At 36.0% G+C, this 14314-nt stretch overlaps 2 protein-coding genes across 2 annotated transcripts; both read right to left on the bottom strand.

Annotated features, from left to right (window-relative positions):
- LOC115240425 (uncharacterized protein K02A2.6-like) lies at positions 1-1502 on the bottom strand. Its single transcript, XM_029815561.1, has 3 exons — positions 1268-1502; positions 837-1014; positions 1-730 (listed from the first exon to the last, which is right to left on the bottom strand). The coding sequence occupies exons 1-3, from the start codon at positions 1500-1502 to the stop codon at positions 1-3; spliced, it is 1143 nt and encodes a 380-aa protein (XP_029671421.1).
- A 697-nt stretch (positions 1503-2199) lies between these two features.
- Positions 2200-3126, bottom strand: LOC115240424. Its single transcript, XM_029815560.1, has one exon. The coding sequence runs from the start codon at positions 3124-3126 to the stop codon at positions 2200-2202; it is 927 nt and encodes a 308-aa protein (XP_029671420.1).
- Positions 3127-14314: the final 11188 nt, after the last annotated feature.

Raw genomic sequence — 14314 nt, 5'->3', positions numbered from 1 at the left:
TTACATAAATTTCAGGCCATTTCGTGAGTCTACGCAAACCAGAAAATTATGACCCATAAATGGTCCAGCAAAATCCATATGGATCCTTTGGAATGGTTCATCCGTAGGCTCCCAATGATGCAACGGTACTGGTTTGGGATCATTTTGGAATCGACTACATTCTCTACAATTTCGAACAGTTTTTTCAATGTCATTATTGATATCTTGCCACCAAACATAATTCCTACCTAGGCCTTTCATTTTAACAATTCCTACGTGACCGGAGTGTAATTCTTCGAGAATTCTGCCTCTTAAAACTTCCGGTATTACCATTCTATCTTTTCTTAACAGTATTCCATTGCTTAACGCAAACTCATGATTCTGTAGCCCTAATTTTTTTAAGCCTTTACCTTTTTCTAAAGCTTCTACTATTTTCGCGAGATCGGCGTCTTTGGACGTCTCTTTTCGAATTTCGCTCGCCTTAAGCGGTAACATGTTTAGCGTTTCTATTGTAAAAACATCCAGCGCGTCACAACCTGCGATAGCCTTTTCTTTGATCGGTAGTCGAGAAAAGCCATCAGCGTTGCCATGATTTTCTGTTTTTCTAAATTTAATGTCAAAATCAAAACCTTGAAGGAAAACCGCGTAATGTTGCATACGCATCGCGCTATATGCAGGTAAGCCTTTTTGTGGATTAAGAATTTGACTGATAGGTTTATTATCCGTGAGAATTTTCTGCTTCTTTATCCAGCTGCGTATATTTTTTTTGAGTTTTATTTAATGTACACGAGGCATATTGAATTACACGTTCCGATCCGTCCGAATATCTGTGTGATAGCACTGCTCCGACCCCATACTGACTGGCATCAGTTGTCAGGACTACTGGCAATTTCGGATTGAAAGAAACTAATATCTTATCACTACAAAAAGCCCGTTTGGCGCCTGTAAAAGCTCTCTTACATTCCTGCGTCCACTTAAAACCAGCGCTCTTTCTTAATAACGCATTTAGTGGTCTTAAAATATCACTGAGATTTTCTATAAAACGACCATAATAATTTATCAAACCTATAAAAGCCCGAATTTCAGATATACGTGGGTCTCGGTAGTTTTTCCAAAGCTTCTATCTTATACTTTTCTTTCTTAATGCCATACTTTCCAATTACATGCCCACAATACGATTATTGATCCTTCAAAAACGAACATTTCTCTACGTTAATACGTACATTATTTTCTGATAAACGGTGCAGGACTAGTTCCAAAATTTTTAAATGTCTTTCCTCATTTATACTCGCAATTTTTATGTCATCTAAAAATACAGTTACTTCTGGGATATCTTTCAAAATATTTTCAATTGTTCTCTGCCAGATCGCAGACGCTGATGCCACTCCGTACATGAGCTGGTTACACTGATACAAGCCTTTAGACATATTTAGTGTAAGGATTTCTTTATCCTCTTCCCGCAATTCGAGTTGCAAATAGGCTTGTTTCAAGTCTATTTTCGAGAATACTTTACAGCCAGCCATTTTGGCGAATAATTCGTCATGGGTCGGTAATGGATGTTCATCAACTACTAAACGTGGATTAACTGTGACGCTAATGTCTCCACATTCTTATGCTGTCATCTCGCTTTAAAACCGGTACTATCGGTGTTGCCCATCTAGAAGCTTCTACTGGTTTCAAAATTCCTGCTTGCACCATTCGGTTTAGTTCATTTTCTACTTTATTTGTAATTTGAAATGGAACTTGTCTACTTCGAAGAAAAACTGGTTGTGCATTTGATTTCAAATTCAAATGAGCTTTTATTCCTTTAATAGGTGAGAATTCTTCACTTGTTAAATTTGAAAACTTTTCTGATAGATTCTTTAAACGACTATCGTACGACTGTTCTACCAGATTCAATGACTGCATTTCTTTCAAGCTTTCTTTTAATTTATTCAAAGTTTGTAGTTGATTTATCTATTCCCGGCCCAAAAGCGGCTGCCTTTACATCTTTAACTTTTACTTTTACAAAACCTATAGGCACAAAACTTTTTTTGCAATACGAACGTAATTTTAAATCTGTTTCATAGATTTTTAACTTAGGCATCTTTGATTTTAACCAACAATGACTTGCCAAAGTCACCGCAGCTCCGCAATCTACGTCAAACGATACCTTTTTCTGTTCTACATAGAGAGAGATCGTATACTTCGATCGATACTTCGAATGCTCGCTTTCCTTTTCTACTGCAGCGATATCCTCATATTAGTTTGTGCTTTCTTCTTACAAACTTTTCTCAAGTGGCCCAGACCGCTACATTCTAAGCACTTTGTACTCCGAGGAAGAGAACAAGAGGGTGCCAAGTGATTTTTACAGCACCTGTAACATACAATTTTATCTAATTTAACATTGTTTCTATTATGCCTAACGCTTCCAGAGTCTTTCGACGACCACGTCTTCTTCGCTTCTAGTTTCAAGATAGGCTGCCCTGCTTTCTTACGTTCCTTTTCACTCAACTTCTTCTTACTCTTGACTCCAGCTCCAATGAAATCGACTGCCACTAAAGGTCCTGTCCCTTGATCTTCTTTCAGCTGATGAATTCCTTGATCCGCTTTTTCCATGGAGCAGGCAATTTTGAGGGCTAAATCCATCAAATCGACTGTTTCCAACAGTCTGGCTTGAATCCGCGGGAATTTAATTCCAAAAACGAATTGATTTCTCAGTTCCGTTTTTAAATAATTGCCAAATTTGCAGTGCAACGAAAGTTTTTGCAACGCTGCCATATATTCCTGCGCCGACTCTCCGTCCTTTTGCATACGTTTGCGAAAAGTGAATATTTCCGCAATTTCTAAAGGTTCCGGCGCATAGAATTCTTCCAATTTTTTGCATAAATCCTCGAATGATTTAGTATACGGGTCGTCCGGATCTAAACGATCATACAATATTCCAAAAGCTTCTACTCCAATGTAGTGCAGCAAATAAGCCACTTTTTCATCCCTGGCCGTTATTTTAAAAACTTTGAACGAACCTTCTAGACATTGAAGCCACCGTTTCCAAGTCGGGTCGAAATCTTCGATTTGCATTACATTTTGTACCTTTGCAACGCTTGGAGATCCTAAATTTGACCCCGCGGAACTCCCTCCTAGAGAGCTTGTGCCGCCTGTTGGCATTTTTATCAAAAGTTCCTACTTTATAAGTGTGGCAGAACACGTGGACCAGTCTCTTTTTCCGTAACTTCACTTATATCCAAAAATCCGATCGATTCACTGGCATCCCATCCTCGTCGCCAGTTTGTTAAATATCTTCTTGTTGGTAATTTAAATAATTATGCCCAGCGAACCTTATTATATGATATATATTCTTATTAACAACTCTTAACAAGACTTAATACAAAGAGTGATCGTAAAGTAGAACTTAACGGTTCGGAATCTCAGGACAGAGAGAGCGAGCTCCGCTTCCGTTTCTCTGACTCCCGGAAAGCGCCACGCAACGGCGCAGCGCTACTTCAGCGCGGAATTTATAAAATACATGACAGATAGCAAATTGTCGCCAAATTGGCATCAAATTTGGTCAAAACTTGGTGACAAATCCGGTGCCATCTGTGTCCGCAATAAGCCCATGTTTTGCCAGCAAAGCTTGTGAACATAACCTGACAGCAAATTGATGGCAAAAACCGAGCAAAGCTTGCTGACATGACTTAATGTCAAATTGGCGGCAGAAATCGAACAAGATCTGCGCAGGGCAATTTGACGCCAGATTGGCAGCAAAAACTGAACAAAATCTGCAGTTTTTAGCCATTTATATAAAATGATAATTTATAAATGGATTTAAAATCTTAATCTTAAATAGCAAAGTGACGATAAATTTTGGTCATGAAATGATCAATTAGACATCCTAAGTTAGCTCTTATGAGATCCGAAAATGACGTCATATATTACATTCACGGAAAATCATTTTCTGATGTTCTTTTAACGGTAAAAATAAGACCAATTACAGTATTAATATATAATAATAACATATATTAATATGTTAAAACATATAGGTAAATTTAAATAATTTCATTTATTATATTAAAGATTTTTTCGGACAGAAATTGTGCTCGGTTTTTGACTTCAATTTGCTATCAAATTATGTCAACAGATTTTGTTACATTTCTGCTGGCATTGTGGTGACATCATCGGATAAAACAAATCTTGTATCAAATTTGCATTCGTCTTGTCAACAAAATCTGTAGCAAATTTTCATAAAATTTGTTTTTGGCAGACCTGGCTATCTGGGCAATTACAGTAATAATATATAATAACACCCACACGGAACATGACATCCATTGGACGTCCATATAACCTCCATAACTCCATGCGACATCTATCTCCACAGTGGATATTGTATAGATTTCTAATAGAAATCCATATTATCTCCATGGTAGATATCATATATAAATCCATCATGGATGTCCATTAGACATCTGTTATGGATGTATGATAGATTTATACAAGTATGTTTCTAATAAAACAAAATTTAATTTTTATTTAAGTATTATTTAAAATTCTCAGCTAATGTTTTGAGAGTATACTTAAAAATGTGTAATATTATATATTCTATTTTTAATTTATATACAATTTAAATTTTTATTAAAATTTTTTACTTAAAAATAATTATAATATTATTAACCGCATTTTGCAGGCTTTATATACGCTCATGACAAAAATTTGAATACGGGTATAGATAGTGAATAGCGCGCCGCATAGCGGTAAGCAAATAAACTATAATCTTAATACTAGTTACAAAAGGACTTTCTGAAAGATTTCCGAAATATTGCAAATGCAATATTTTAAAAAACATGATGTAGATACTTTTCTGAAATATTTCGGATGCAAAGTTACAATTGAAATATTAATGAAATATTTCTGTACCATTTCCGAACATTATAGTATTTCAGCAATATTACATACCGAGTGGGTAATGATAAATTATTATATAAATTAATAAATATAACTTTTAGTGAATGATACTGTGTATATTGTATCATATTGCAACGATTGACGTCGATTTTTCTATATACATATAGCATATAGAGTCGGCCTCATCGAAATTACATCAGTTTTTTCTACTTTTGATTTAATATCAAATTTGATATTTTAAGCAAAATAACAAATAATTTTCTTTTGGAACTATTTATATTTCTATCAATGCGGTTTGAGCTTGATATAAAGGACTTTTCTATTCAGTTTACTGTGCTCTACCCGTTCACTAGCATTGATGTCTAGGATGTTTTGGGATAGCCTGTATCATATATATACTCAGAGTAAAAAATAAGGAGTGAGCATATCGGGGGGTAATTGGATAGAGTTATCGCGAACGATATAGTAGTCATCGCAGCCATCTTGAGCGTCCACTTTTTTCGACGTTTTTCAAGGCCGTGTACAGCCACTTGTTGTCATACTTGTTCCAGTCTGCACTTATTTTGCACACGATCACCGATTTTAAGGCCGGTATTCATAGTCAGTTCTTATATTTAAGATCGTCTTAAGCACAATCTTAAGATGTCCTATAATATCACATCGATAGGATAATATATGATAAACTAGGGGCATTATATATAGAATAATGTGTGAAAACTTCTTTTTGAGTCATATGGAAAAGGATGGGGGGACCCGAGCGGAATCGAACCTTGAATCTCTCTCGATTACCAGCCTGCGACTCTATACGTCCGGCGCTACGCACCGCCCCATATATATTTTTTGACATTCCAGACATATGCTTATGCGTGAAGATTTAGGCCGGTATTCATAGTCAGTTCTTATTTCAAGACCGTCTTAAGTAATGTCTTAAGATGCTAATACGGCTCTGTGATTGGTTTAGGACATCTTAAGATTGTGCCTTAAGACGGTCTTGAAATAAGAACTGACTATGGCCGGTATTCATAGTCAGTTCTTATATTTAAGATCGTCTTAAGCACAATCTTAAGATGTCCTAAACCAATCACAGAGCCGTATTAGCATCTTAAGACATTACTTAAGACGGTCTTGAAATAAGAACTGACTATGAATACCGGCCTAAATAAGTGAGAGGAAGAGCCAATATCAGACTAAAAAAAATATTAATAAATATTAATTGTAAGATCATCAGAGCATCATAGTGCATTGCCAAGTCTTTGAAGTACTTCCAGTATTTCCGTCATGCTGTAATTCGTCGATATTTTTACGGTTTAAGAGCTTACTACACCTATTGTAGGCCGGTATTCATAATCAGTTCTTATTTCAAGACCGTCTTAAGTAATGTCTTAAGATGCTAATACGGCTCTGTGATTGGTTAAGGACATCTTAAGATTGTGCTTAAGACGGTCTTAAATATAAGAACTGGCTATGAATACCGGCCGTAGATCCGGTCTTACGCATCGACGCGCTCTCTGTGGGCAGGAGTGACCTGAGTATACTTTGCGTATGCGCACTACAATTATAAAATAAATTTATTTTGTATGTAATTAAAAAATTTATCAATTTACAAATGTAACATTGGTATATTTGTAAATTACAAACGATTTCCTGTCGATTATAGTTATCAGTTATCGTAAAATTTGTTTATTACTAAAAAGTATCGGCTGACATCATGATTAAACTATAATTGTTAATTACAAAAAACCTAATTTGTCACAAACGTTAAAAACAGACAATCAATCACAAACGATTTACAAACGAAATACATTAGCTTCATGTAGGTCTCCAAGGGCCAATTTCACCAAGTCCGGTTACATGAACCGACGGTTAAAATTAGCAGGGTGGCCAACAGAAAATAGAGATGAAGGAAAACCAAGCATTTATGTCATTTCAATTAACCACCCTGCTAATTTTAACCATCGGTTCATCTAACCGGACTTGGTAAAATTGGCCTTAACTAAGGTTATATAAGACCGGATCTACAATAGATGTAGTAAGCCTTAAGCCGTAAGAAAATTACCAATAACAATTCATTATTCTCCTCATTCTCCTATTCTCACATTTGATTGTGATTGATCAATTTCTTATGGCTTGAGGCTTACTACATCTATTGTAGATCCGGACTTAAGGAAGGTTAAGTTATACTATTTTGATACTATGTATATAATAAGCAATCCATGATGCATTGCAAAAGGCCGCAAGAGCCAACAACAATCTATCTTATTTAGCATCTCTTTTTTAAAGCGACTGCGCACACATCGATTCTTTGCATTGCATTATGGGTGGCCCAGAATTATGACTTAACCTTCCTTTATATAACTTTACCTTACCTCTAACAGACTTCTGTATACTCAGCAGACAAATTTGATATTTTTTAATTTTTATTATTGCAATCGTTTGGGAATCGTTTGGGCAAATTTAGAAATATATTCTCATAATTTAGGAAATAATAATTTATTTATAATAAATGAAAATTAATTGAGCGTATAGTTAGCAGACATAATATAAAAAAAAATTATTTTTTTATTTTAATTAACGTGAAATCATTTGGGAAACACGTCTGTAATGTTTTCAACGTTTGGGAAATAATAGTTTATTTTATAATAATTAATTTCTTATGAGATAACGGATACATAAGGTCAGATATGCAAAGCTATTCTATATATTATAGTCTAGTAATATATAGAAGTCTGTGGATCCGATATAACCCACATTGCTAATTGGCCAGTTGCACATTAGGACTCTCTGATTGGTCAATCGTACTGGATTGGTCCATTTCCTTATGCATACATATATGAACCAATTAATTTTCTTACACATATGTTTTTGCGCTATGCAAATTTGTCTGGATATACCTTTACGGTTACGACTAAAATTTTTTTACGTAACAGGCCTGGGGGCCTATTACGGTTCTTGAAACAAGGTGAAAATTACAAAAGTAAACAGATTTACTAGATTTCGACAAATGAAATTGTAGATATTCTAGTAAATTTCCTCACTTTTGTAATTTTCACTTTGTTTCAAAAACCGTAATAGGCCCATTGTCTACAATAGAGTCGTAATTCGTAAGAAATTGATCAATCACAGTCGATATTTTCCTCACATTCAACTGTTTGTCTTACGACTTATGGCCCTCGCACACTGGACGCGATGAGCGATGAACGATGGGCGATATCTAATGAGAGCTTTATTTTTTCGGAAAACCAGAGCTCTCATTGGATATCGCCCATCGCTCATCGCTCATCGCATCCAGTGTGCGAGGACCATTAGGCTGCGTTCCGAAATTCACTGCCAGTACTGAAAATCTATAGTTTATGTCACGTATATTATAGATTTTTAGTACTGGCAGTGAATTTTGGAACGCAGCCTAAGTGGTAAGACATTGACCAACAGTTAAATGTGAGGAGAATATCGACTGTGATTGATCAATTTCTTACGAATTACGACTCTATTCTAGACCAGACCTGCCATATGAAAAAATTTTAGTCGTAACCGTAAAGGTAATCCAAACAAATTGGCATAGCGCAAAAACATATGCATAAGAAAATTAATTGGTCCATATATATATGCATAAGGAAATTGACCAATCCAGTACGATTGACCAATCAGAGAATCCTAATGTGCAACTGGCCAATTAGCAATGTGGGCTATATCGGATCCACAGACTTTTATATATTACTAGACTTACATGAAGCTAGCCGACAGTAATTGGGTGCTTTCCAGCAACGTACACAGGCGACACTGTGTAAAGCCCGAATTACACTAGCGGCTCGCGGCTGCGATTGCGATTGCGTTTGTGATTGTGATTTGCTACGCTCCAATCATACTTGCAATTGGTGCTTTCTGATGGGCTGAGGCAATCGCAATCGCAGCCGCAAGCCGCTAGTGTGATTCGGGCTTAACACAGTGTACTAGAGACCCTCTAATAAGAGACTGGTCATAAGAGTGTGTCGTCCATGTTTCGTCAAAATCCTGCGAGTAAGAGAGAAATATAGGCTATCTCACTCTTCCACTCACACAAATGTCTGGCACGTGTTTGTTTATATATGTGTCTTTCAATTCATGTCGGTGTAAAATGACACGTGTTATATGTTAGAATTTCATAAAAATGGATGGATGCTTAGCAGAATTTTGCAACAATTCATCATCGAAAGATTATACATATAATGAAAATATTTCCCAGAAATCCTCAACGATGATCTCATGGATCAAAAATGTTGGCCGTCAAAATTGGACATCTACAAAGAATTCGAATCTTTGTGAGGTCCAGTAACATGTTTCTAATAAAATTGATCAAAAATGTATTATTATTTTAATTAAAAGTGATGTTATGAATCTTGTCTTTTATCTTTTATTTCTATTGGAACTTATTAGTGTCTTATTACTTCTTTTATATCATCTCTTTTTGTATATCACCTCTTTTTTATAGAATTAAGAGAAAACATTAAATATCAAAAATTGTTTAACATAAATTATTTAGATTAATATAAAAACTAGTTTTTAGTATTTCTATAATATTTATCATTTAATATTATTTACATTTAAAGTAAATAGAGTAATTGGAATTTGAATTTTAGCGGGAGTTGACAAAAAATGCCGTCTTTTTGTATATATCACCTCTTTTTTATAGAATTAAGAGAAAACATTAAATATCAAAAATTGTTTAACATAAATTATTTAGATTAATATAAAAACTAGTTTTTAGTATTTCTATAATATTTATCATTTAATATTATTTACATTTAAAATAAATAGAGTAATTGAAATTTGAATATGAGCGGGAGTTGACGAAAAATGCCGGACCAATCAAAAGTGGCCCTCTTATGGCCAGTCTCTTATTAAAAGGTCTCTACAGTGTACGGCTCAGTGCTTTCCAACTATGACTACGTTTACACGTCACCCCTAATCGGGTTTAATAACATCCGTAGTTCGAAGGCTGGCCAATCACAGTCATTCCATTCTTCAGAGGAATAGCTGTGATTGGCCAGTTTCACAACTACGGATGTTATTAAAACCGATTAAGGGTGCCGTGTAACAGAGCTTTATGAACATACTGTCTCATGCATATACTTTTTAATACAAAATAAGGTTTCACATGGGTTTACAATTTTCCATTTTATATTTATGCATTAAAAAGTATATGCGTGGAGATAGTATGTTCCGCCCCACCTGCGGAGGGGCTCCACTATTAAAAAACTAGACACATAGGTTTGCGTTGAATCTCGCTTCGCGTGGAAAATGGAAAAATTCAAGGAGCTTCGTTTCCAGAAATGTAAACAAACACTTTTTCCACGTCTGCTTTACACAAATACAACGTAAACAAACTTTATTTTTTCTTATTTTATAACAGAAAAAGTATTAAAATTGTGAAACTTTAAAATTGCATATCTCTGGAACCAGAAGAGAGCGCCACAAAATTCAAAGTGTATATTACTTAGGAATGTGTCCTCTATAATATATGTGAAAATGAAAACGATCCGTGAGGTGTAAGTTAATCTGAACATTTACCTCAGTTTTTAATCTCTTCTCTACATATCTAATAAATAAATTAACAATTCATAAAAAAATTTTTGTTAAAAAATACTAACTTTCACAGTCAAATTATCTTCTGCGAGTTTAAATTATTATTACAAATCGTTGATCGGTATCCGCCGAGGAGCCTGTTTAATAGGATTCGAATCTTCCACATTAATGACATGTTTTACAACGTTACAATTTCCAGCCACTATCTCTTCCGAGAACACATTTTGAATATCTACTAGAAAATGAGCAAAAAGATCTTTCTGATTCTGCGTGAATCCTTCCATTTCTCTTTCATGGGGCGGTTTTTGGAAATCCTGTTTTAGGAAATGAAGGAGGGAATGTGTGTTCGCGCATAGAAAATTATAGAAAGGAGGTTCTTCAATTTCTTCTTGAGCTTCATGAAAGAGAAATGGAAGGATTCACGCAGAATCAGAAAGATCTTTTTGCTCATTTTCTAGTAGATTTTCAAAATGTGTTCTCGGAAGAGATAGTGACTGGAAATTGTAACGTTGTAAAACATGTCATTAATGTGAAAGATTCGAATTCTATTAAACAGGCTCCTCGGCGGATACCTTTGAAAATGCGGGGAGAGGTTGATGAGATCATTGAGGAAATGAAACGTCAGGGAGTTATAGAGGAATCACAAAGTCCGTGGGTCTCACCTGCTGTTATGGTAAAGAAGAAAGATGGATCAATTAAATTCTGTGTTGATTTTAGAAAATTGAATGCTGTCACAGTGAAAGATTCTTACCCAATACCCCGGATTGATGACATTCTTGATCGATTAGATGGGGGTTCTTGGTTCTCTTCTTTGGACTTAAAGAGCGGGTATTGGCAAGTTAAAATTCGTCTAGAGGACAAAGAAAAGACAGCATTTTCAATTGGGAATGGTTTGTGGCAATTCACTGTTATGCCTTTTGGACTTTGTAATGCTTCCGCCACTTTTGAGCAATTGATGGAGAAAGTCTTACAGGAATTGCTATTTAATATTTGCTTGGTATATTTGAATGATGTTATTATTTTTGATAAAAGTTTCGAAGATATGTTTGATCGTTTAAAACAAGTCTTCTTGCGATTACGTTCGGCTAATTTAAAGTTAAACCCAAAGAAATGTTCGTTCTTTAAGCGGGAGATTAAATATTTAGGGCCTGTAGTCTCTCAGTAGGGTGTTTCAACAGACCCTGAAAAGATTTCCACTGTTAAGAATTGGCCAGTTCCTCGTACTAAGAGGCAGGTTCGTAGCTTCTTAGATTTCTGTTCTTATTATAGGAAATTTGTGAAGGGATTTTCGTTGATAGCGAAGCCATTGTTTTCATTGACTGAAAATTTGACAAAATTTGTATGGACTGAACAGTGCGAGACAGCTTTTGAGGAATTAAAGAAACGTTTAGCGTCTTCTCCTATTTTATCTTTTCCGAAGGATAAGGGTCAATTTATTCTTGATACTGATGCATCTAATCATGGGATCGGTGCGGTGTTATCTCAGGTTCAGGATGGGGCATAAAAGGTAATAGCTTATTTTAGTCGTGTGTTGAATAAATCTGAGAGGAATTATTGTGTTACGCGTCGGGAGTTATTAGCTGTTTTAGATTCATTGAAATCGTTTCATCACTATTTATACGGGTGTAAATTCGTAGTTAGAACCGATCATGTTTCTTTACGTTGGTTAATGTCATTCAGAAATTTGGAAGGGCAAATGGTGCGTTGGTTAGAACGGATTCAACAATATAATTTTGAAATTGTTCATCGAAAAGGGAAACTTCACGGAAACGCCGATGGTTTATCGAGGCGTCCTTGTGAAGAGACCAATTGCAATTATTGCAATAAAATAGATGCTAAGAAAGAAGAATTAGTTAGAAGGATAATTTTTGGGGAAGATAATCATGGAAATTGGAGAAAAGATCAATTAGAGGATCTGGCGGTTGTAAAGATTCTTCATGGAAAGGAGAAAGGTCAGCGTCCTTCTTGGCAAGAAATTGTTTCGGAAAATTCTTCCACAAAAACTTATTGGTCACAATGGGATTCTTTGGAGTTGAAAAATGGTGTTTTGTTTAGGAAATGGGAATCCCCAAATTTGCAAACTTGCGTTTTTCAGATGATAGTTCCACAGAAGAGGATTAAGGAAGTCTTAGAGGAAGCTCACGATTCTCCTTCAGGAGGTCATTTTGGAGTAAACAAGACTTTAGGGAAAATTCGAAAAAGATTTTATTGGGCCACTTGTAAGCAGGATGTTGAAGATTGGTGTAGATCTTGTAAAATATGCATAGCCAAGAAGGGTCCTTCTGATAAAGGGAGATCTGAGATGCGAATTTATAATTCCGGAATTCCATTTGAAAGGGTGCAAATGGACATTTTAGGTCCATTTCCAACATCTTTGTTAGAAAATAAATATTTGTAAGTCATTTCGGATTGTTTTTCTAAATGGGTAGAAGCGTTCCCACTGAAAAATAGGGCAAAAACTATTGCAGAAACTTTTGTGGATCAGGTAATTTCAAGATACGGTGTGCCTTCAGAAGTACATACTGACCAGGGAAGGAATTTCGATTCGCGGATATTTCGGGAATTATCATATTTCTTAGGAAATAGATGGATAGAAATGAGTCTGTTGGCGTATAGGTCTGCTAGACTATGGGGTCTGCTGAAACTACGGGGATTTCTCCTGCTGAGTTGTGTTTCGGTCGGGATTTGAAATTACCTTTGGATCTTCTTCGTGGTAGTCCTCCAGGGAATGAAGGAAATTTATCAGAAGAGAATTATGTTTCAAAATTGAGAAGGAAATTAAGCAAGGTTCATAATGAGGTTAGGCAACGTTTAAATATGAAGTCTTTAAGGGCAAAGGCGTTTTATGATCGTAGAGCTCGTCAGATACATTTTGAACCTGGACAGAAGGTTTGGTTGTACAATCCTCGAAGAATCGTAGGAAGAACTCCCAAATTACAAAGTAATTGGGAAGGTCCCTATGAGCTAGTTAAAAGATTAAACGACGTGGTATATTGTATTCGGAAATCTAAGAAGCATAGAAATAAAATAATTTATTTGGATAGATTGACCTCTCATCATGAGAGACACATTTAGATATCTGTTGTTTTGAGATTAAGATAGGAAAGTGGATTCTTTAATGAAAGAGATTGTTTTGCATCCGAAGCCCAATTTAATGGAATTTTTTTCTTGTTACTCGTTTGATTTTTCTTTTGTTTCTTAAGGAGTTCGATGAAGAACATGCGGTATGAAACATACAGAGTTTGGTTGGAAAATTGCGGTATGAACAGACGGGGTTTGGAGTGGAACGCGATCTTATTTTCGAAGACTGCCTCACCCGCGGTTTTTGAGCCATGGTTTTCCCGTCGGGTCTTAGGGCGAATGCCGAAGCAGGCGCTTGAGGAGTCCTCTTTTGAGGATGTCGGGTCGATGGTAGATACCCCCCTCTTGTCCGAAGATTTTTCGACAGCAACGTTAAGAGGAGAAATTTCCGGAGTTCAGGAGGCAGAGTACGAGAAATACCAGTACGCAAAATCGGGAGGAATATTGATAGTCGATTGGGTCCAAGATGGCGTATCGCTCGGTAACTTGGACAGGAGTCCAAGGTAGAGCAGGAAGATTCGTCGGAACCCTGGAATCGACATTGAAATGTGCTGATAGACGGTCGATTGGATTCAATATGGCGTTTCGCTCGGTAACTTGGGCAGGAGTCCAAGGTAGAGCAGGAAGATTCGTCAGAATCCTGGAATCGGCGTGAAGACGTGCTGGTGATTGATTGGATTCAATAGAATGAATTGCTCGGTAACCTGGACAGGAGTCTGGAGTAGAGCAAGAAGATTCATTAGGAACCCTGAAGTCAATATGCACCGGTGGGATAAGTCTCTTCGTTATTGATTGTCGGGACAACAATTTTGAAGAA

This window comes from Formica exsecta, unplaced genomic scaffold (assembly GCF_003651465.1).
Source record: "Formica exsecta isolate Colony F162 unplaced genomic scaffold, ASM365146v1 scaffold428, whole genome shotgun sequence".
Taxonomy (NCBI): Eukaryota; Metazoa; Arthropoda; class Insecta; order Hymenoptera; family Formicidae; genus Formica; species Formica exsecta.
The sequence above is the reverse complement of the archived record's forward strand: the minus strand, read 5'-3'. Positions and strand labels throughout refer to the sequence as shown.